This window comes from Boleophthalmus pectinirostris, unplaced genomic scaffold (genome assembly GCF_026225935.1).
Source record: "Boleophthalmus pectinirostris isolate CB_2022bp ecotype Guang Dong unplaced genomic scaffold, ASM2622593v1 HiC_scaffold_13, whole genome shotgun sequence".
NCBI lineage: Eukaryota > Metazoa > Chordata > Actinopteri > Gobiiformes > Gobiidae > Boleophthalmus > Boleophthalmus pectinirostris.
In genome coordinates this window covers 17,212,602-17,237,450 of record NW_026571036.1, presented here as the reverse complement: position 1 = coordinate 17,237,450, position 24,849 = coordinate 17,212,602, and the positions used below count along the sequence as shown (strand labels likewise).

At 38.4% G+C, this 24,849-nt stretch overlaps 2 protein-coding genes across 2 annotated transcripts in view; both read right to left on the bottom strand.

Annotated features, from left to right (window-relative positions):
• Nucleotides 1-111: 111 nt before the first annotated feature.
• On the bottom strand, nucleotides 112-17,324 carry rab32a (RAB32a, member RAS oncogene family). The gene is made up of 3 exons (XM_020940686.2): nucleotides 16,906-17,324; nucleotides 3,115-3,392; nucleotides 112-1,460 (listed from the first exon to the last, which is right to left on the bottom strand). The coding sequence occupies exons 1-3, from the start codon at nucleotides 17,117-17,119 to the stop codon at nucleotides 1,311-1,313; spliced, it is 642 nt and encodes a 213-aa protein (XP_020796345.1). The 5' UTR covers nucleotides 17,120-17,324; the 3' UTR covers nucleotides 112-1,310.
• Nucleotides 17,325-19,727: 2,403 nt separating this feature from the next.
• grm1a (glutamate receptor, metabotropic 1a) overlaps nucleotides 19,728-24,849 on the bottom strand; it is a 35,827-nt gene continuing 30,705 nt past the window's right edge. Inside the window, exons 7-8 of the mRNA XM_020920144.2 lie at nucleotides 22,525-23,458; nucleotides 19,728-20,451 (exon numbers count right to left, since the gene is read on the bottom strand). Coding sequence (XP_020775803.2) covers nucleotides 19,728-20,451; nucleotides 22,525-23,458 — 1,658 coding nt within the window. The remainder of the gene's footprint in view (nucleotides 20,452-22,524; nucleotides 23,459-24,849) is intronic.

Sequence of the window (24,849 nt, the reverse complement as noted above, 5' to 3'; positions counted from 1 at the left end):
AATGTATTAAAAATAAAAGTAAAGCCATTGAAAACTAAAACCACATCTAATCCAAATTGTAGTGTTTTGCTCAGCCATTGTTCATTGACAAAATTCATTTTTTCAACCCCATAACAGATGACAAGCATGTTAAAATGTTTATTTTTATGTTGAAGATTTATAGTATTTTTACATATAATCTTAAGCACACCAATTTTAAATAAAGCCTTCATATCCAATCAAAAAACAGATTCCAATCCCTATGTACAACACAGTGGTTTCCTTATTATTATTTTTTAATATATTACACAATGCAAAAAAAACAAAACAAAAAAAAACACATTATAAAAACACACCAGATGTCCCCATATGTTCACACTGGGAATTCAGTATTGCTTCCAATTGCGTACCTTCAAGTCAATGAAAAAAAATGGCATGAATGTACCCAAAAGGTATATAATTTAAAGGGTTTAGCTCTACCCAAAACATGGTATAAACCCTTAACAGCTCAAGAACATCACTTAAAAGCCCTGTACCTGAGTTTCAGTTCTTCTAATTCAGAAAAAAGCTCTTTGCACAGTGTGAGAAGTGTGAGAATGAGAACATCAAGTATGAACCAAAAAGGGCATGTTGTTGGAAGAGGTACATGTGGAAGCAACTGCCTGGGACTAGTAGTTTCTCCATCACAGTGCAACATAAGAGCTAGAGAAGGGACTAAAACTGAACCTTCCTCACTCAAGGTCCAAAATAAGGTACAAGGCCTTTACATAATGCTCAAAAGCAGTTTCTATTGACATGTGCTGAGACATTAAAAAGGTAAAAGGATCAATTAACTTCTTCACAACATCACAAGGTGAAACAGAGCATTTTGAACTTTGGAGATGTAGACAGTCTAATAATAAAGAATTACTCAAACATGTGTGAATGAAACTAAACACAATTCCAGGTGTGTTTTTGATAAATATTCTAACATGGTTTAAAGTTCACAAGTTCACTTTAAGGTTTTTAGCGAGTGGTTTTGCCTTTTGATTGTGTTTCCATGTTTATAAGTAGAACAGTCTAGAGCATCAGATAATACTAAAGTAGACAACTTCAAATCTGTGTCTGTCAACAGTGTTTGTGGTTTAAAAAATTTCAGAACAAACTGCTGCCTTGTGACCTATAGTTTAAGTTCGAGAGAGACTGCAGTACAGAAATTGCTTCATTGGTGGAGAGAGAGAGAGAGAGCGCCTCCTGATGCGGCGGGTAAAGCGCATTGTTTTGAGTTCCTCTGTGGGTTGGGGAGTTGTGGAGGGGAGGTGCACTGGTTTGGAGTGTGAATAAAATGAATGTCAACAGCAGCCCGATTTGCTCTCAGCGGCCACAGTCTCCTGGTCCAGTTTAATCCGGTCTCCATTGCTCTCCTCGTAGGGCAAGCCTTTGTCATTAGCCAAGATATTCTCCACTAGAAAACGGGCTGCTTCGTCCACATTTATGTTGTCCTATGAGGAAAAAGAAGATGGTCATAGATAATAGTTGATGAAAACCAAATAGCATTTTTATAAAGCATGTTTTATGTAAACTGGCAAGCATAAAGTGAGATTTGCTATTCTGCCCTTCAAACCGTAACTAAGTCTGTTATCTTACACTTTGGCAAAAATAACCCTTTATCCATGGGTTTTAGAGTAGCACTGTTTCCATAGCAATTAACAATTCAAAACACAATTTTATATCCTTTGAATGGTGCCTCAAAATGTCACCTATAAACAGGAAGCTGGAATCCATGAATAGAAAGTGATCCCCACAGTGAAAGTGTGAACAAAAACAAATGTATCCAGCAAATAGTCGCAGAAATAAAAACAAATTCCAACAATTGTTCATGTCACTGAGTCATTACATAAGGAAGGTGAGCTCAAAATTTAAGCTTCATCCCCAATCCTATAACTCATAGAACCCCAGTAATATAACATAGGGGTAACATAACAGTCTCTTGACAGATTGAGTATGAGTAAGAGGCCCCTTGGTTTTATAATCCTTATAATGGGTAGCACATGTAGTCATAAAATGGCTGCCTTAACGGTGACTACACACTTCCACATTTTGTGATTTTGTGACATTTGCATTGGTGATTTTATAGTGGGTTGCATAATCTATCACTATGGTGTCAAATTAACATTTTGCTTGTAATAATATCAGCTAATGAGCATCTACATAAAGTGTCCAGTTTCAGTCAATATGTAGTCAAACAACAGAGAAAAATATGTAATCATGTTTTCAGGGCTTTTTCTCCCCTTTTTTTGTTTCCTATATCTGTTGCAAGAACTTGTGTGGCAGGTTTTATGTTACAGGAAACAAAATACTTGCATCTTACTGTATTCCAAGAACACCCACAGACACTTTCTGTCTGTGGAAGTCTGTGAAATCCTCTTCAGACATTGCTAGTAAATCAAGGTTATGATCAGACACTTCCTGCAGAGACTTCACTTGCACTGATTAATGATTGGCTGAGGTGCTGGGGTTTAAGTAGAGAAGATTCAGATCTGAGAGAGGCATTTCGGGTTTTAACCACCTAGACTTCATTTTTGTGTGGCAGAGAAAGGAGTGGGGCATGGGAGTTTTTTTTTTCTTTGTTAAATATTACAATTAATAATAATAATAATAAAAACTCAACAACTAGACTTAGACATTGGAACTGGCAGCAAAAATAAGACTCCAATTTGGCTTATTCTGTGCTGATTATAGCAGAGTTTTTTAAAGGTGCATTGTGTAACTTTTCTAGTGGATGGTTTGTGCTTTTCTCCTTGGTGATGTTATTGCTTTGTCTGGAATGTTTCACAGTATGGTATTAAACCTTTTGATCTTCATGGAGACCAAACCAGACCAAGATCTGTGGAGAGGCAACCCTGCTCATTGCCTCTTTTTCTATGCATTTTTGAGCTATAAAATCAGTTGTAATTGAATAAATGTAAGGCAGAGCTGTTTAATGTCATATTGTGGAACATTCCAGGCAGTGCAATGACATATTCAAAGAAACAAGCACGTGATGGACCCCCAAACCAAAAAGTTACATAGTGCACCTTAAGTTTTTGTAATTAAGAATAAATCAGCATTAGAATCAAAACTGTACATGTTGTCCCTTTAAGATTTGCACCTCACCTTGGCTGAAGTCTCAAACCAGCCCAGAAAGCCCGTCTCTTTGCAGAAATTGTCCATTAGTGCTGTGTTGTTGGTGATCTCCTTCTTCTGGTCACACTTGTTGGCCAGCAGCACAGATGGAATCGGATTTCCATTGGCCAGTTTCACCTTACTGTCCAAATCGTGCTTCCATTTGGACACAGCCTCGAATGTGGAGCCTCTGGTGATGTCAAAGACCACGAACGCACCCACAGCTTCTTTGTAGTAAACTCTTGTCATGTTACCAAACCGCTCCTGACCTGTGGAGATAGAAATATTCAGTGACATGACAGTTTCATTTTGAACAGAAAATGAGATACAGAAGCTAGAGGGGGTTCATTTATAACTGTGGATTTCGACAATGAGCCTTTTATAGAATGGCACAAGTAATCTTCATACCCATGGCCATTCTCATAAAGTTTGAAATGATTTTGTCCAAAGGAGATATGAACCAGCAGGTGATAAAGTGGAAAAATCAATATTTGAAGGACCAAAATTGACAGCTTGGAACGCTCAGTTTTTTTCTCCACTACACTCAAAAATACGCATTTATATTAGGACTGCACAAGTAATCGAATTAAAATAGCAATTTGAATTAATGTAGTTTCCAAATTGCAAAATTAAGATAATAAATGTCATCTACAGAAACAAAATAACTTCTCTTTATAGAAATATTTTGTACCTGTAGCTTAGACCTTCTTGGATTAGTTTATCATTTACCAAATTATGCCTGTCACAGTAATTACTATTAGTCAGTCTGGCACCACCTAGTGCCTCTGCTCAATTTAATTTCTCTCCTAGGTCAGGAATCAGAATACACTAGACAGTTTGCAAGAACCCCGGAAGTTGTAGACCGTGCACTGACCAATCAGTGTAGAGCTATAAAGCCATGACGCCAAACTCAAGCGCCTGTCTGTGTCCCTTTTGTGGTACAGCACAACAGTAAACAAAGTGGTCAAGATGGATGTAGACAAAGCCATACATTCTGAGTTGGTAACGATTCCCGAGATCGAGGATTTAAAGCCGGAACAAAGATAATGTTTGGTGAAATTTATCAAGGGGAAAGATGTTATTGCCCTTCTTCTTACGGGATTTGGGAAAAGCTTAATAGTTAGCAGTTAGTCCCGTTACAGGCGCATTATACACATCACGACCAAACAGCGGCAATTGGTTAAATAAAAAATTACCCGCCTACCGTCAAGTGAACGAATCCTAATGCTGCGAGGTCAGACGGTTCCCACAAAGTGAAACCAGCTGATAAATCAGGCTAAATTACTATATCTTCTAAGATAAATATATATTGTATGTACATTTTCTTTGCAGTACTGGGAAATGTGTGGTTATTTTTTGGATATATAAGATTTGAGCCATAAAAGGTAAAATTAATAGCTTCTATGACTCAATACTAGTATTTCATTCTGATATTGTAGATTTAGAATAGTTGTGGTTTAATCTGCTCTTGGGTTATTTTGTCAGTTCCATAAATTAGTTTCAGTATTATTTAGCCTCGTTCAAAATTCAGTCTTTCAAAAGTGAATGGTCCTGAAGTAGTTTACAATGTGCACTCTGAACAGAATCCTGCAGATGTAAACACAACTGCAATATACAGCCATTATTTATTTCAATTTTACATAATAATTTTGAGAAAGAAAATGGTCTGTTTAACTTCCTCTTAATATAGTAGTTGTAGCAGAGTTGGGCCCACATGTTTCACATTTTCAGTTGCTGCTTTTGCTTTGGATCTGGTTATGTAACCCTGCATGGGAAAAAGTCTGCAGCCCTTTTTACACAAACATAATTCTAGATGCAAAAAGATATACGCTACACAAATATGTCACACATCATATGATATCAGAAGATCCTGGGCACTCATGCTTGCTGGGAAGGAAGTGAATCCAAAAACAGGATTTAAATGGGCAGGTTGAATCACTGCTGATGACGCACTTTTAATCATGGTCAGATTAAATAGATTTCAACACATCATCTGACATTATGCTTCTTTCATCCAAACTATGACAAATCCCTGGTGGGAAGAAATGTTTGTTTATTTTTTAGCAATGTTGGTTTTAATCAAGTTTAAACCTCAACAGTGCCCACAGCTAAAGATACTAAAGATAGACAAGATGGAGCAGGTGACAGGTGTGCCGCTTTTTTTTTTTTTTTTTTTTTTTTTGAGCCGACTGAACGCATGACTCATCACACGTGAAAGCCTCATCACATGATTTGAAAAAGACTGTACTTTCGTTTTAGGGAACCTCTTGCCCAATCTTGTCAATATGGTTCCTCTTTCTGTTTTTTGCCATGTTGAAATGATTACAATACTTCTTTGTAAATACTAGGGCTGTAGACGACTTGGTTGACTAAAACTGAGAAATGCCAAAAACTCATATCTATTGATCTCTATGTAGCTGTATCTGTATACTCACAAGACTACACTTGCATGAGAGTTTATACAAAAACAACCATTCATGCAGAGAAAAAGTACTAGGAAACAATGCATTTCTATAAAAACAGCTTAAGATTGTAAAAAGGAAGATTAAACTCATGATTCAAATAAATACCAAAAAAATTAAAAACACCATAAATCTTCACCAACTTTTGTCCCATATAAATCCTTATAATCTAAATAAAAAATAGCCTTAGTAAGTACAGGCAGGTTTTCTCACCTACATTTACATATATGTGGATATAATACTACTATAGTTTCTTATGAACAGACTTGATATGTTCTTAACAATCAGGTTAGGATGATACTGGAAAATCGCTAAATGCTTGATTTTTCCCTTTAATTTTAAATGCATATTTATGCGGCCTGGTGCCGTTATTGACAAACTGTCTGGAACCAATTATTTTTATTACTTCCAGCAATCAATAGTACAGTGCATTTGTGAAATGAATACACTTTGACTCCACTCTAATTTGCTGCCACTGTCGTATAAATAAAAATTATTATTTCATGATGAAAATTACAGCACATTATAATAGTTTTTTTTTTTTTTTTTTAATAAATTCTATCCTATAAAAATAGATGTTTTGTGTTATCATTGAAGAATCAAACGCAGCATCAAGACTTTACCTTATAGTATCACAACAACACTACTTTTTAATGATTGTTTTATTGTTTCATTAAAATAGTAAGACAGAAAATGTTTTTTTAACTGCTAATAACTTTAATACCTTTACACTAATGATAAATATTATAGAGAATATTATATGCCAAAAAATCCCTTCATTTGGGTGATTTAGAACTCAATTTTCTTACGATGCTTCACATTAAAATATATTATGAGCCAAGAGTAATTACAAAACCCATTAAACACTGTCATTAAAACGAGACAGATATTTGGTGAACTTTTGAGCACATCTACTGAAAGCAGGTTTTTACTCAGTGACGTTCGGCTGTGTCTGGTGCAGTGCAGTGAATTCACGCAGGGGCCCCGAGTCCTGACGGTAATTGCTTATAATTGAGAGTCTAAATTTAGCAGAGATAACCCCAGGTGAATTCTCCGGAGAGTCAGCACAGCGGGATAAGGAGCCCAAAGAATGAAGTAAACTCATGTACGTATGCAGCGGAGAGGAAGATGGAGGGAAGGCTAAGGGACATCATTTACAGTCACACTCAAATGTATAATAGTAATTCAACCTGACAGGCAAGAGTATTTTTGAGTTATTGAAGAAAACTGAAAAAGGCAGATATGTTTTATTCATGCACAGTTGGAGATTAGACTAGACTAGAAATATCTAATTTTGGGAGGCTAGGTAAAGAGCGTGTAAAAGAAAGTAGTTGGCTCAAAATTATGACTGTGTAGTTAATTGAATTTTAATAGAGATAGAGAGATTCTGTCATTTCTAATGGTCAATGATATATTTAGCTCTTTTTAATTGAGAGGTTTACAGTCAATCCTTTGTCAGTAAAAGTAGTATAGTTTTGGGTTCAGTTCAGACTTTGGAGAAATCCTTTGTTGTGGGTTAAAAGACACAAATCAAAAGTCTGTACTGTTAATGTTCAAGAAATTATTATTTAAAATGAGTGATCGGCTGTTGTGGGTTTTCTTGGCCAATGACGATAAATTCTGCTGATACTTTGGGAAAATTTTTTATTATTTTCCACAAATTATGTTGTTTAAATTTACTACAAATGTTCCCCAAGCTTTGTTTTACTACAAACCTCTAAGAGAGTGATGTAGACATATTTTGTGCAATCTCCTTGCAATAAGGCTGTGCGTGTACTCCTTAGACAGCAGGTCGGCTAAAACAAAACATCGGCAAATACAAAATATCCACCTGCTATATTGGCCAGCCATATCGATCTATCTCTAATTCAAAACCGTATTTATTTGTTTTGAATAAGACCAAATCAAATTTAATGTCATGACTGAATATGAGGATAAAAAACATGATTTTTTTGGTAATACATCACCCAGTGCCAAGCATTAGTAATTATTCCCACACACCTCTAGCCAGGCTGGCGCCACCTAGTGCCTCCGCTCAATTTCATTTCTCTCCAGCGACTAGGTCAGGAATCGGAATTCACTAGACGGTTCGCAAAAACCCCGGATGTGCGAATTCGGGCACCAACCAATCAGTAAAGAACATTCTGTGTTGGCAACGATTCCCGAGATCGAGGATTTAAAGCCAGAACAATTTTATCAAGGGGAAAGACATTATTGCCCTTCTTCCTATGGGATTTGGGAAAAGCTTTATATACCAGTTAGCCCAGTTAGCGGCGCATTAAATACGTCACGACCAAATAGCAGAGATTGGCTAAATGAAAAAAAGTACCTGAATATCATCGAGCAAACAAATTCTAATGCTGCACATCTCTATCCAATCATCAAATCATACAAATAGTTCAATAACAAAACTAGCTATATCCAATTGATCTTCACCATGGAATATCTTAAATACAAAGATCTCTTGAAGTAAATTCCCATGAGCATTCCTTTTCTTCTGCCATCAATACATTTTAGTTTCACAATTCAACTTTTCATTATATATTGGGCATGGGTCATTTACTTTGGGTCAATATGAAATAGAACTGCATTCTACAGCCATCCCAGGGGTGTCAGACTGTGACTCCATAGTGATTATATCAATCAGCAGTGGCAGTACAGTCATAGCACAGACACATACGCAGACACGCAGCTCACAGCTCGGGGATATTTGGGCTATTGATAAACGATTGTGTTTCTAAGCACAGAGCCAATGATAAAATGGCAACAAATCAGTGGGGACTATGGTATAACTCTGGACAATCATTAAAATGTCCATTTGTGACATATATATGAATTAGAGCCCGACCGATATATCGGTTGACCGATATTATCGGCCGATATGGGTAACCGGAGGCATATCGGCTATCGGCCGATATGCTTGCAAATAGGGGCCGATATTTCGCGTGGGCATGTGATACGTCTTTAAAAATCTTAGATTCTCTACATTATGTTCATTTAATCCAATTTACAGACAGATAAATGTCCTAATATGTGGCTCCACATCAGTATTTATCTACGGAGTCATTTGTCTTTTGTCTGTGTGTGCGTCCGTACTGTCCCTGAACACACCACAGAGTCGTGTCACTCACGTGCGTTTGTTTACACCCGCATACACAGATCCAAACATTGAGATTATATTCTTCAACAATCGGTTTGAGTCTGGATTAAAAGGACATTTATTAGTGCAGACTTGTGATGTGAGGAGGAGCCTGTGTGAGCGGTGAGTGTTGGAAATATGTCGACTTTGAAGCTAGTTTTGGTGATTTGTTACAGGTTAGCTGCTGTAGCTCCCGCACATAAACAGGCTGTTTTCTATTGGTCTGTTCTAAAGTGACTATATTGGCCGTATATTTGTTACTGGACCTGCATTGATATGTAAATGAGCTGTGAATAGACGTGTGAATTATGACATTTGCGCATATAATTAATTACCGCGGCGCGCAAGTATTTACGGCTAAAGGCTAATAGCGCTACTTTCTTTACTAGTTATGGGTCCGTCGCGAACGAAATGACTCTTAGAACCGGCTCTTTGAAGGGAACGACGGGAGACTGATCCTTATTGGGAGCCGTGTTTTCTCTTTCTCTCACTTTTTTTTGTCGTCACGCCGCGTGCAGACTCGTGGTAGTTTGACAGCGGCTGAAAACGAAACTTTGAGAAATTTGCGTGTACATAGGATTAAAAGCATATTTGGCTGTAGTTTAGCGTAAAATAAATAAGTCCCGGGTTTAGTCCTTTTTCAGTCCTGGTTTAGACCTGGTTCAGTCCTGATTCAGTCCTGCTTTAGACCTGCTTGCAACAAAACAATCTGAAGAGCCGCTTGGGAGCCAAAAGAACCAGCAGCTTTTAGTGAGCCGAGCCAAAAGAGCCGGTTCTCTAAAAAGAACTGGAATACCCATCACTAATGTCTAGAATGTGATGCAAAAATACCATTAAGCCAACCTACTGTCTGTAAATATGAGGTAAAGAGGCAGAATAACAATAAATGTTGCCTAAATAAACCCAATTTAAAATCCACCAGAGCCAAACCTAAGTTTTTTAAACAATTCAACATTTACAGTGAATTTTTACATCACTAAATATATCGGCGATTATATCGGCTATCGGCAGCGCCAACTCCCATTATATTGGTTTCATATCGGCCACAGCAAAATCCATATCGGTCGGGCTCTAATATGAATCTTTATCAATACAACACCACCAGTAATGCAGGACTTTAGAGAGCTGTGAAAGGTGTGCTACAATTTTGCTTTCATCATTTATCACACTGAAGTTATCAATAAATAAATACATAAATAAATGGAATGGTCTGGATATATATCTGAGTTTAGGAAGAAGCTGTTAAAAAATACAGATCCACCAAACCAATATTGGTATCGGAGCCAATACTGAAAAATTTACTGGATCTGATGTCCAGATATTGAATTCCTAATATTGGTTCAGGCAATATCCTGATACATTGATGTAATAAGACTATTTCCTGGTTGTAGTCAGCCCAGAAAGTCTCATAAGGTTTGAACTTTTATTTATACAAAGCTGTTCTGCGGTTACATGAGGGATAAATAACAGCTGCATAACACATTTGGATCAGTTTTGTCTTATTTGATATTTGGAAATAAAGGATAAAGGAAAATAAATACCGTTTTCAGTCTCGGCTGATATCAGGGATTGGCAGATACTGAAAGCCATAATATCAGAATTGGTATCGGAACTGAAAAAGATAGATTTGTGCACCCCTTTTTGAAAAATTACATTCTATAATGTCAATCTCTTTTCCTTAGTATCGAAAAACAATCACTGATACACATACTGCATAAACCACATTACAGGTTTATGGAATTACGGATTATGGAAATTGAAAATCAACAGAAGACAAAAGGTGTGTGCAAACTAAATTCAGGTGTAACATCCCCGACACTTAGATTTAAGATTAGAAACTCTGTCAAACATGTTCAACTACTAAAATAAATGCTTTAGCTGTTGTCACTGCCGTCATCTCTTGTTTGTTGTGTGGGTGAATGAGGAAAGAAGAAAAAGTGGCATCATTATCCATCGCTCCGGCAGCCCCTGGTTCATCTATGGTCCAACATATCGCTGGATCTCGTGGGCGGGTAACCATAGCAACTGTCCAAGCCAGACACAGGGGTAGAAACAGCGGTCTGTGTCTGTCGTCAAGAGGCATGTTAGCAAAAGGTAGATTTATCAAACTTTATGGGACTACCATTAGGCATTTATACTGTAACTATGTTTTTATGGTGTCCTTGCCACTAAAATATGGTGCTGTACAAAGACCTTTCACCAATGAATAATAAAACAGCTGCTGGAAGAATGGGAGTCACAGTTCACTGTAATCGGCATCCAGAGATCACATCAAACAGGGTTATCTGTGGCTACTCTCACATGGGCACAGAGAGAAGGGGGAAGACAGTCAAAACCTACATGGAGCTGCTCAAAGAACAAAGACTGGAGTGAAAGACAACAAAAGTAAGGAGGTAAGGTCATCACCGACAGAATGAGGATCTCTGTACCACAAGTTGAGAACCACTAATAATTAAGTTTTCCAAATACAGCAACTCTAGTTTAAACGAGGAACAAACAAGTGTTAAAATTAACAAAGTAGGAATAAACCAGATTGAAACTCTGATTAAATTAACCAGGCCTAAACCAACAGGTATAGACCAAACTTGGCCCTTCAAAAAAAAAGAGGTTTGAATCGACACTATGAAATCAATGCAATGCAATGCAATCAGTGCAATGAAAAACAAGTTTTAACGGAGACCGGTCTGTTGTTTTTTTAAATTTAGATACTGTTTAGGGAGACAATAAGAAATCCCCATTGTGTTTAATATGCTAATGTGTTGGGTTTTCTTGCCTGTTGAGGAAAAAAGTTTGTTTGCTGATTTGACTAGCATGTTGTGATCTGCATGTAATGAATGTCTACCACACAACTTCACTAAAATGCACAAAAGAACCTCCCTAAACAGAGTCCAGTATTTAAGGTAGAGCTTCAAAAGAGCTTGACTTACAACACATGACTGGCACGTTCAAATTCCAGTGAGCAGCATGTGAGAAGTGACTTACTCCAGATTACAGCAGCCCACAGCCATGGACAAAGTGAGTATTGAGAGTAAATCTGTAACCTTTAAGATGAGAGCTTTACAAGTGCCACAAGACCTACTACAATGAGAATAATACTACAAGCGCAAGTATTAAAAAAACACAAGCTTAGTGGGAAGTAGAAAAAAAATGGAAATGAATAACAAGTGCAATCAAAATAATAACCATTCTAGAAATTAATTATGGTCAGTTAATGGCACCACTTATTCAAGCAGCCAAAACAAAAAAGTAGTTTTTGATAAACCTGTGAAACACCAACTCCTGGCTGATCAAAATGGAAAATTTAATAAATACTAATACTAACTGAAAGCATACTAATTGAAACTAATCTGAAAAAAAAAAGTTAGTCAGTTAGACCTTTCCAACAACTACGACATTAAAGAAATTTGGACATACACTGGACATGATGTGCCGTAACTTTATTGAAATGTATTTCATAGGGTGCATTTTGTATTTTGTGTAATTATACTATATACAGACATATATGTCAAGCTCCATGTTTTGTGTTTTCTATGTTTAATTTTCAAAAATGTAAAAAAATATATAATTATTTGGAGTATTTGGAGATTGCATTCTATTGTTTACATGTGTTAATGAAATTGGTATCAAACCCATCTGATCTGTTTAAAGTTGACAAGAAACCCATACCATATATCACAAGCTTTTTGCAAGGTCATTCTGGCATTACATGGTTCTTTAATATTTGTTTTCATTAGTGTAACAATAACGGCCTGTATTGAAAAGGCCTGTCACGATAAATACTATATAGACTTAACATTCAATACATGACAGATAGAACAATACTTTTTGGGGGTCAGTATTTATTGTGGTACTTTTTCTTTGTACTACTGTGAAAATATTGGTTATTTTTCTGCACTACAATGAGATGTAAGCTCTAGAATGTAGAGAATTATGAACTTCTATGACTCAGTATAACTACTTAATAGTTGCATCCTGTCACTTATTTATTTATTTATTGCAATTCATGTTTTTTAACAATATTGTACATGTAGATTAATATTCTGCATTGTTCCATTTTATCATGTCTGATATCGTCATCTATATTTACTAAAGCAATATATCACACCTCAAAATTTGTTGTGGTGACAGCCTGTATTAAAAATGAAATATATGGGAGAGTTTATTGGCTGTGCATATTTTGGAACGGAACCTCATGGAGTGACAGATGATACAGAGTTGTTGTTTACACCGTTGGAGAGGACACAGGCCTAACACTGATAGGAGCGCAAATAGCCTGAAAGTAAAAGCCTGCAGCTCATCACAGCTCAGTGATTGAGAGCGCTAATACGTCATTGTGTCACAAGCCTTAGTCAACATTTCAATTTCTTTTTAGCAGTTCGGTTTAAAGGTGTCCTATGCTTTACCTGGAATATTCCATAGCACTGCACTAAATTTGTCTATTTTGCATTCATTAATTTCTGTGTTTTATTGCAAAAGAAATATTTAATGCATTCTTACTGTGAGTGAGGTTGCATTTTCACAGATCTGACCTAAAACTCGACTTGCAGATACTTTTATTATTGCCATTTTGTAAAACTTTCCAGGTAAAGCAGGTTACAAAAAAAGGTTCATAGTACAATCTTACTGGGCAAGTTTTGACATGGTTGCACATTATTGGCCTGCAGTCTAACTTAAAAGTCTTATATTACGCAAAACTGACTCTTGTGAGATAAAACCACATTATGATGCTGTTACCTCCTGAAAAACAAACCTGGAATTGTGTTTTGTTTCACTGACACATATTTGAGTAAACCTTTATTAGTCTGTCAGATATAGGTAATTCCAGGACTCAAATCATCCAAATGATTCTAGTAAAGGTTTATGGAGTTTAAAGAGTGGAGCACTTTCTATATTACCACATGACATCACAAGGTGTTTTCTGTTTGAGAAGAACTCCTAAATATGCAGGGTCTGTGTGTTAAATATATGTGAATGAAACAAAACACAGCTCTATGTTTGTGATGAGGAAACCACATTATAACATAGATCCGACAATAGTGTAATACTGGTCCTTTAATAGTTATAACTCAACATTTTTTAACTTGAGGATCAAAATAAACAATTACCAATTATAATAGAAGGCACTAATAATAGACACTGAAAAGATGCCAGTCAAACCAATATTACCATTACAGCACTTGCCTTTGTTGTGTTCCTCTCATCTATATAAACATTTAGCCCAGTCAAGGTGCATGGGTCGCGCTCTGTAATTATCCTGTCCAGTGGTTCGGCTAAATCCAGGAGAAAGTGGCAGTTGAGGGTGAAGAGGGGGCGGTCAGGTCCCTCCGTCCGTGTGATTACAGTCTTTCCTAGCAGACTTTAAAATCCCCATTAAAAAGGTTAGTAAAAGACAACAAGGCGCCCTGAGACATGCCGGTGTGGCTCATTCCGCCTCCTTTACTGCCTGATTAGACGGCTTAATAGCTCATCCTAATGACTTGGCAAATACACCTCCAGCTGTCATTCACACAGACATGTCCTCACTTATTTTAAACCAAGAATGACTCTAGGCCAGGCCAATGTGATGGTGTGAGTAATAAGAGTCTATATAATGGTACTGGTTGACTACTACACCAATGAAGCGTAGCATGATGGCCATTGATTTTCTATTAAAAGATGCAAGATATAACATTTTTGATGAGGGTCTGCCATCTGTGTGTCTCAATAAAGAAGTTTCTGTCTTGAGCATAGTATCTCCATGGAAACAAGCCACCAGGTCAAGTTAAAGCTCTGTGAAGAGGCAAGCCTGTTCACAATAATAATGCATGTTTTTAGCAAAAGCATCCATAATTACCTAAATGCAAGATAGATTACATAATACATTCCAAGCAAACAAATGGAGACAAGCAAATAGTGGATCCCCCACCAGAAAAGTTACATAGTGAATCTTTGAAATTGGTTGCATTTAGAAAGAGTGATTAATGTTAATGAAACCTGCTTGTCTCCATGAAAAGGTTATGGCATTAATTCAATTACAGGTGTTTGATAGCTATGAAAAATATGCATTTTTACTGTGTTCAGGGTCACATCTCCACAGATCTTACCTGGCATCATCTGCTTGTCTCCATGAGAAAGATACTGTGGAACATTCCCACATTCTCCATGGAGCCTACGCTGGAAAAGTGACATAGGGGACCTTTAACTATCAATGTTCTACACATGCTGTGGCGATTGTGCTGTAGGTTGTAGCATATAGTCCTTCAAAACTGTCAATAATTAACAAGTGGTCATAATGTTTTGCTTGATAGTTGAGCGTCCCAGATTGTGCTGGATCTTGGTGTGATATTTACCCTTGTACCATCTTGTGATAGAGGAATGCCTGGCAGGGACAGGCCGACAGCCGCTGTGGCATCCTGGTGGCAGATGCATCATGCAAAGCCAGTCAGTGCTGCCAGGCCCAAAAGGGGTAGAAGAAGAAAAGAGGGACCATGGCCCCTCTGCCAATCAGAGAGTGACAGGCAGACAAACAAAGCTGTGGTGGCGCCCCCCGCAGCCTGAAACATCAAGTAGCCACCCTTTTCATACAACCGCTGCAGGCATGGAGCAGCACTGCCCCTGCCATCTGTTTGGATCTGTCTCAACATATGAGGCTTGTTTGACTGAGAGAGTGCATTCTTCCTGATCACAAATATCAACAGACAACAAGGAGAGAATGAAAACAAGCTACATGTGTGGTCATTCAAACTAATCTGTTAACAAGCAAACACATGATAATAGTTCAAACACCCAGTAATAATTATATTATAACTGGAAACAATAATATAAGTGCTGAATGTTTGTCTTTTTATTGGCTTATTACTGCTGAAGTCAGCAACTACAGCAACTGCTAACATCACTACTTCAACTCTGTAAATACATCTGCTGCCAGCACTGGCATATAGCTACTGTAAGAGAACCAGGAAAACCCAACTACTATGTGTAGCATACGGACTGAATCGTGGCCTCCAGAAAATGTGCTATTCTTCACAGATCATCTGTTTGTTTGTTCTTACAAAGTGGTATTTACTTGAGGTCTTTATGATGTGTACATTGTTTGGTTGAGGGGATTTTTTTAAGGAGTCCTAGTATTACACAGTAGAGGAGATTATTTATAAGCAAACACATGACCATTTTGAACTGAACACAGGATCTCAACTATATGAATAAGAGAAAGTATTTTTATTTATTTTAGATAATATTGTGTACTTTACTTCTTTCGTCTTGTGAAGATGATAAAAATGCTTCGTTTGGAGAGGGACTGTATGTACGAAGCCTGTGTTGACAATGCTCTGATTTTCATACATTGGGTTACTCAAGCTGGAGGAATGCGCAGCCTGGTGTGAGTGAGAGGCAGGCAGGTTCAGAACAACTTGTCTTGGATCACATGGTCTTAAATGGGATGGTGTGCAAAAACAAGTGCCGGTAAGTCACATGGGGGAGATTTACAATATCTCAGTCTGAGTGAGTATGGTCCCTTTACAATATTGGTTTAGTAGGGTTAGAATTTACAATAAAAACGACTGAATTATACACAAGTAGAAAATGCTAATCACTTATGTTTCTACTATTACAATTTCTAATCCCTGATAGCAGTGGTTCATTCCTTAATTTCTTAGAGGGCTCAGATATAAATTGTGTGCCATATGCCCTTCCTCACCACTCTACTCCCATAGCATCTGCACTCAGAGATGGGTATATAAGGATTGTACTGGCTTATGACTAGACTTCTAAATATTTGTTTTATTAGGCCTACAACAAATGACACAAACAGTCGTCATAAATCCCAACTACTCACACTCTCTTTATTTGAAACGTGTAGAATATTTATAGTATATTATTGTTATTATTATTTAATTAATTATCCTCTAAAATAACATCTATGACGCTGGCCATCTCATGAGTGGCATTTGTATGGTTGGGAGGCGTGGTTTAGTCACTTACAACAACGTGACCTACATTCCAGTGACAATTATGAGCTGCCTGATTATAAAGTGGAAACAGAATAACTGGTTCTCTGTGTTAACGGGGAATTCTGGGGCTGGAATTGATTTTTTCTGTTTGGCAACACTACGTAAAAACCTGGTAGTGATTTCTTCAGATTCTTCAGACATTCTCTTTAGTAAGTCATCCAACCAGTTTTAAAAGAAGTCACAAATGACTTACCTGCTATGTCCCACAGTTGTAATCTCACGAGCGTCTTGCTGTCCCAGTTTATGACTTTAAGTGCAAAGTCGACCCCGATGGTGGCTCTGTAGTGCTGTGAGAAGAGCTGGTGCACGTAGCGTTTAATGATGCTGGTTTTGCCCACGCCTAATTCCCCGATGACAAGGACTTTAAACAAGTACTCCTTACACTCGGATACAGAGCCCCCGGCCATGATGCGTCTACTTCTGCCTTTTCCACGCTTTTTAACACTGACAAACTTTCTTTACGACACACGCTCGCTTCTGCTTTCGTTAACATAAGCTTTCTCTTGGATAGCGGTGTCCCCCGTGCGTCACCGGCGCGTCTCGAGACCTGGACTGGTCATACCAAACTGTGGCGAGCGTGCAACAAGTTACATCGGAGCGGTGTCTGCCCTCTTTTCTCCTCCTCCTCCTCCTCCTTCTGCCGCCTCTCCAAACCACCTGATAAGTCATAAGACCCGGAAATGTGCGTTCAAGTGCCGAACACAGCAAACTCTCCTGCTGCGAGATTTGTGAACTTTTTAGTCACATAAATACACTTTTATCAGGAGAGGATACGAACAATAGGACATCTCTGCCTAAAGGCCCCGTTGGGATTTGGGGAGGGGAGGGTGAATTGACAAGTCACTGAGTCACAGACCTTGAATGCAGACATGCTAAGGGCTGTAGTGAATAAAACCAAATATTTGGGCATATAGAAGAATTACTAAAATGTCAATTTCAACCGATAAAGCCTTAAAAATCCTGCTATACCTAGTAATAGAACAAGTGTGTGAGTTTTTTTAGCAGTTTTTTTTTTTTATCTAAATTGATCTCAGTGTTGCTGTTGTAGGAAAGCAAGACTCTTCTTAATACAAATAGTTTTATTTGTACACATTGTTCAACTCGCTCAAACATAAAGGCCAATTTCATTTGTATTTCTTGACAGTGTTTAACAGGTGGCACCCTTTTACACTTCACTTAAAATAATAAACTAACTTACACTATAAGACTTAAATATTAGAAAATACAATACAATGGCACTAAGTACTGCATATTCTGGTACTCTGAAATCATTCTTATAGAGAAGGAACTAAGAAACTTAACTTCAAGTAAACTACTTAGGCTCATAATGCAATGTAAAATCTCTATACAAGAAGCAACTGATCATTGGTTAACTTTACAACTGAATATTAGAGTTACAGTCATGTTAGTGTAAAAATTATATTCAAAAACCAAACACACATCTTCTCAACAACAATCAGGACAGTATAAATTTTGCCATTCTAAATATATAAACATTTATCAGTATTAGAAACATACCACCTGTGTGAAAAACAATAGATGGCTTATACAAACTTGTACACAAAGTACTGTGTTTTCCATTACAATGACTCAACATGAGAAATATCAACATGGCAGGGGACGTCAAAGTAGATCTTTTATCAAGTCCCAGAGCTCGTAAAAGTTTGCCCTCCTCAGGTTATGATTGAGTGTAAACGCAATGCTATCTATAGTCACCCTAACCTAAATCAGCTACATTATAAAAATGGTAGCAGGGTTAAGTTGATAAATAACAACTTTGATTGGCACGTTATGAATATCTGAATACAGCGCACATTTTCAGTAGAATCTCAGTCATTTTGTAACACATAAAAGTATAAAAACAAATAACTTACTGCACCTTTTAAATCAATGTACAAACCGAATTTAGAGCTAACTGGTGCATTGTGTAAAATGGTTTGATAATTTCATTACATTAGATGGTTAATAGACATTTCCAACACCCTGGTGTTTTCTGCTGGGGCGCTAAAACAATTTTTCAAAGGGAATAAAAATTTTGATATTTCTCCTGTTTTCAATCTAATATTTAAAGACAAAATGCAAAGTTAAACAAAAAATAGATAATCAATGAACAAAACATAATTAGGTTAAAAAAAAAAAAAAAAAAAAAAAAAGGCTGCTTTGTTATTAAAATATCTTTTGCCTGGGATCCAGGATAGACACTTCTTCTATATTTCCATGTGTGTCCATGATTGACAGGTGAAGTAGTCAATCAGGGACACACATGGTCCGTCCGTATTAAAGAAAGTAATGGAAAAAAATCCCAGGGGACTTTGTGGATTTCTGCAAAATCAATAATCAAAACATTAAATCATAAAAAGCAGAAGTAAATCATAGGTGTCCAATGAGCTAAAAAAAAAAAAAAAAATCTAATCTGATTGCACAATCCCGTTTGATGAGGCTTGAGATGCGATGGGAGGACCAGACTGATATCAATCTGCATAAAAAATACAGAGAGATATCAGTCTGGATTTCCAGTCAAAAAGATCATAGGTATAAGTCTCTAAATTTAATACAATTTCACTAATATTTGCCTTTTTTGTAGTAACATTTTACACAATGCACCATCCTCATTTGGTTTGCATCTCTTATCATGATAGCAAAACTGAGCTGAAGTAATAAAAAGGCAGGAGGAGAATCCAGCGTCCATGTCGAGCAGCAAACATGATTTAATCACATCTGGCATGAAACGTGGTTAGCCAGTGTTTTACAGTGCGTTCACAGTCAGTTCACTCACCAGTTTTTTCTGCTCCTCCTATAGCCTCAATAAAACAACCACTACATCCCTTTTCATGATTCCTTTCTTTTAAAAACATTTTGGCACTATAGTCATGAAGCTTTGTACAAGAAGGCTATGCATATCATCAGCCCTTGGGGAACCAGATGATTCTTACTCATATTTCGATACCATTAAAAGCAAAAATACAAGCAAAAGCAGATCAGTTAAATCAATGAGTGTTCACTGTAGTTTTGCTCTCACAGTGTAGAGGAGCTATGTGCAAAGTCTCGTAGTATGTCGGCTGTGTAGATGGAGCTGGGGGGGCTGCCGCTGCCCGAGTCCTCTGAACAAATAGAGTCTCTGAAAGGGGAGGGGGGAGACAGGGCCAGGGACTCCTCCAGACCTGCTTTGTGAGGAAGTAAACCATCTTCCTCCCCCGCCTCCTCCTCTACCTCCTCCTGCTGTCCCTTGTAAATGTAGCTGTGCAATAAGTCCAGATTCTCCTCCGCGGCGCCCCCTGTAGAAAGCCGTGAGGGGGTCAGGCTCAAAGGCTCGTTGGTAGACTTGGATTCAATAGTGGGGTGGTCGTTTAGTGATGGGACATGGGAAATATGGGTGTCCACTAACCCCGCTGCAGTCGGACATCCCAAATGAGAATCCTGCTTTTGTCCCGAGCAAGTGGGGGTCCAAAATGGCCGCTGCATGCTGTCCTCAGTGTTCTCTTCCGCCACATTGTGCAGGGGTGGCTTTTGGGTGCCTCCAGGTGGGTCCGGGGGGGTATGGGTGTCTGTGCCAAGGTCGGCCGTGGGAGGGTCACAGCTGTGGGGGTCGGGGGTGTTAGTTAGGGGCCTGATGACCGCCGTCTGATTCAGGCCGGCTTCCTGTTTCCTCACATGCACAGACAGTCTGTGCCACACACTCCCCCCCTTCGGAGGGTGTCTTGGACCTGATTCAGACCATGACACAGACTTGCCATTAGAACTATGAATACAGAGACAAAGACCCAAAGTTACTGTCAGGAAACCAGCAGGGGGCACAAGACAACATCAACAAGAAAGCAAGACAACAGAGCAGAACAAACAAGGAGCGTTTTACATCCCTGTGTGTTTACACTGTCAACAACAGGACATGATGGTGGGGTAATAATGGGGTCCAATTTTTTATTCTGTAGTCTGGCAGTAGGAGCAATAACAAAACAGCACTAGAATGGCTGGTAATTGTTACGCATGGTAACAAATTTATGTATAACAAATGCCATGAAAGTGGATGATAAAATCTATCTTTTTACTATTGCATGAGAATTTTCAAACAATATATAGCCCTTCGTCAATAGTGAGATAAAACTTGTGAGCTAAACTATTTGTAAATGTCTCAGATGAGGTTCAAGGTATCACACAAAACCTGGATTGTATTATTATCCACTTTACTTTTGTTTTTGGAAGAGTAAACTACAAGTTTTTGTGCAGATTTTTAATCAATCAGCAGTTTTCCCAGCTATTCATAACCATAAAATGGTTATGAATATTATTATAAACCTTTATATAAGATATTATATAAGATATTGAGACATTCACAGTGACTACCATTGCCACTGCTATGATAGTATGTAAGTGGTGTCGTATTAAACTGACACGTTTTAAAAGCAGAAATATGAGCAATCATCAATGGAAATGAAATATGTCAAGTACAACCTAATGGATTACATGGAGTACATTGATTTTGCAGAAGCACTCCATCAATCACTACAATAGCTATGAAAAATATTTGGCTTTAGTACAGCTTTCTAAAGCAAGTGATCCTTCATTCTTAACTGCTACCAGCCAATCAGAGAATGTGCTTGTCGTACACTCCCTTTACCATCCTGCAAACAGAAAATTCCCCTCAGCACTGACATCAATTGGACAAATGATACATAATGTGTGTGCATTATGATCTTCTGACCGCCTCAGACATTGAGCCAACATTGAGCCAGGCCACTGGATTGGATACATGCGAGTATTCCTCTCCCCAACACAAATGATACATTTTATACAGAAGGAGCTGGGACTGGCTCTAATGTGATTAAGTAGGGGGTGGAGGAAAATGGGCGCTCATGCCAGGAGAAGTTAATATGAGGTTAATTCAGGATAAACGGCCTCTTGGAGAACTGCAGTGTCAAGTGCCTTGTACATTCAAATGGCCAGACCTTAAATACAAGTGTGTCCCAAGAGAGTTGGTCCAGAAGGGCATCCAGGATAAAACTGCATCAGTATGCGAGTAAATGGAGATTAGAAGTGAAATAAATAAGCATGTCCATTTGGAAAATGTTTCCAATCACTTCTAAAAAGTCAATGGCTTTAAGTTGAATTAACAAAAGATGTTGTATGGCGAAACACATGAGTGTTTGCAGTTTTATCAGCACAACAGCCGATAACTAATACTTTGAGTAAACTGAGTTGGCACCGCAGCTCTCCAAGAAAATGAGATGGTTTCGCCTTAGGCCTAAACATAGGCAGCCTTGACAATATGGTGCTTTATTGAAACATTTAGAGAGGGTTAGAGAGATTAGGAAGACTGTGTGGCAAGAGTGAGAAAACACAAAAAAGGTCTTTGGGAACGCTGTCAAAGTCTGCCCCACTCCTTACGTTAGCCAGCCACCAGGTATCACGGCTGTGGAGCTCAAGACAGTATTAAAAGTCTTATCTCTTCTACTAGAACCATATTAGCATAGCTTCCTCAGCTGGACTGGCTGGACTAATGGATCAAAACTTGCCTCATAATTGTATTCATAGCCTCAAAATGTATAAATCCTATATGTTTCCATTTCAATTCAAATTTCTATCCATGGGCCATGTATAAACAACACATTCTACATCATTTAGAAGTTTTAAAGCTGTCAATGAAAACTCCAATAAGCATTTCCAAAATAAACTTCAGTATAACAAATTTCATGTTGTAAAAGTGCCTCTCTCTATCTCAGGGTGTTTATGCATGAACCATGTTTGTAACTTGTCAGTAACTGCAGGCGACATGTCACACTCCACACACAAGTAAACAACGCAGTGGATCACTCACTTGGCGTTCCCAGTCACGGGCTTCTTCCTCCTGAACATGTTGAGAAAACTGTTGCTCCCACACTGTGCAGACTTCCCATCTCCAACATGCATCCTCACCACATCAGACGTGGTGAAGGCGCTACGAACATTCCTCTCTGGTTTGGCTATTATAATGTACATTTTGGGGGTGAACATGCAACCCAGGGCAACTGTGACACTGAGGCTGACGGAGAACGATGTGGTTATGATCTTATAATTGGAGCCAAAGTAAATAGGGACAAAAGCCAGCCAGATGATGCAGGTAGTGTACATAGTAAAAGCTATGTATTTCGCCTCATTGAAATTGGCTGGGACGTTGCGTGTCTTGAAGGCGTAGTATGTGCAGCTCATGATTAGCAGGCCATTGTAACCCAGCGGCGCCACCATGCCCAGGTTGCTGGTATTACATATAAGGTAGACCTCACGGATGCTTGGGTAGGATTTGATAGGTTCAGGTGGCTCCAAGATAATAAGTGTGATTTCCAGTGTAAGCTGAACGCTGATTAACATGAAGGCTATTATGACTTGGGCCCAAGCGCTCATAAAACGTGGCTTCCTGGTGCAGATTTTCTTCTTGCTGCCGGCCAAAATACGAGCGATCCGATTGGTTTTGGTCACCAGAGCGGAGTAGCACATAGAGGAGGACAGCCCCACTAGGAGGCGCTGTAGGTAGCATGAGGCAACAGTGGGGCGGGCAATGAGGGTGAAGGGGCAGATGTAGCCAAGGAAGATGCCGGCCAAAATGATGTAACAGAGCTCCCGGCTGGAGGACTTGACCACAGGAGTGTCCCGGTACTGGATGAACACGAAGGTGACGAAGGAGGTGATCAGGATACCCACACAAGAGAAGGCCACCGCAATGATGGACTCAACATCTGCCCAGTCCAGGTATTTGAGAGGGAGGGGCTGGCAACCTGCGGGGAGGAAAACAGATTTTAGATTAAAGCGGGACACCTAACACCTAAACTCTGCCCAAAACAGCATTTCAAATCGAACTTCTTATCTGGGCAGTGCCTGGAGGACTAAAAAAAAAAGAGTGAGGCGGGACGAGGTCTGGACATATGAGCAACAATGTGATTGAACTAAGAGATATCCAGACTTCAAACTCAGCCCCTGCAGCCAGTGTTTCAAAAATACCTGGCTGTAATCAGGGCAGTCCTGGTGATGTCACATAGAACTTGAAAATGCAGTGGTCTGGAGCAAGAACCCACCCACCTGTATACATTTTTTACCACAAAGCTGCAAATTTACCTAGTTTGCTTATATGTTAGTAGCAAAAAAAGTAGATTTATCACTTAATTTAACTTCAAAGTACCAATAAAGCATGAACAGAGACTTAATTCATAATAATCAGAGGCTTAGTTACTACTAAAGGGGTTAGGCCGAGCGTTAGGAGGTATTAATTAAGCTTGAATGTCACGGGTTCATCCAAAATAAATGTAAAGAAATGCTGGCTCAGTTGAAAAAACTTCACTTAAGTGCGTTTTTATTCACACCACAGCCCAGTGTGCAGAGTGCAATATTTACATTGGAAATGATGAAGTAGGGTCCAAAAAAAAAAAGCATTTACAATAATATTTACAGTGATAGCACTTACAGTAAGCCAGCACCCACGTAGTCAGAGACAGACAGACCAAATGACTGGAGTCTCATTCTTAATAAACTATCTGTTCAATTTGAAACCAGTCTGTGTTCATGCTTGATTAAGGTTGTGTAGTTATAATTCAGTGTTACCAGAAATTAAAAAAAAATTTATGTAAAACAACATTTAAACAAACTACACCCAGGCATTGCAATGACAAAGCTGTGCATTTCCCACCTAGCTTTACATTTTCATGTTCTATATTTATCCCGCTCATTTACATATGTCATCATAGAGCTCACAAATCTCCCATGATTCCTCTCTGCCACCGTTATGATATGACATATGTGTGCTAGTATGTGTATGTAGAAAAGTGGGGGATGTGTTAGACTGTAGTTAGTGACACACTTGTTCCCAAACCTGTTAAGGAAGTTAATGAGAATAAAGGGGCATTCCCAGAGCACACATTACTACTCCATAAATTACGTGCCGTGGCTAATGGCATTACAGTCACTAACAGCAAGCCACTGCATGGAAAACCACTAATGTAAATGCAATTCTTCCATAGTGTTTCCTTTTTATACAATAAACACATGAAAATGAAAGTGTACCTAGTTATCCAATTGAATATAGTGTTTAAATAACTAAATTTTAGGTGCACTATGTCCACCATTTGCTTGTCTCTCTTATTTTATGAGATTTTTTGCCCTGGAATGTTCTACA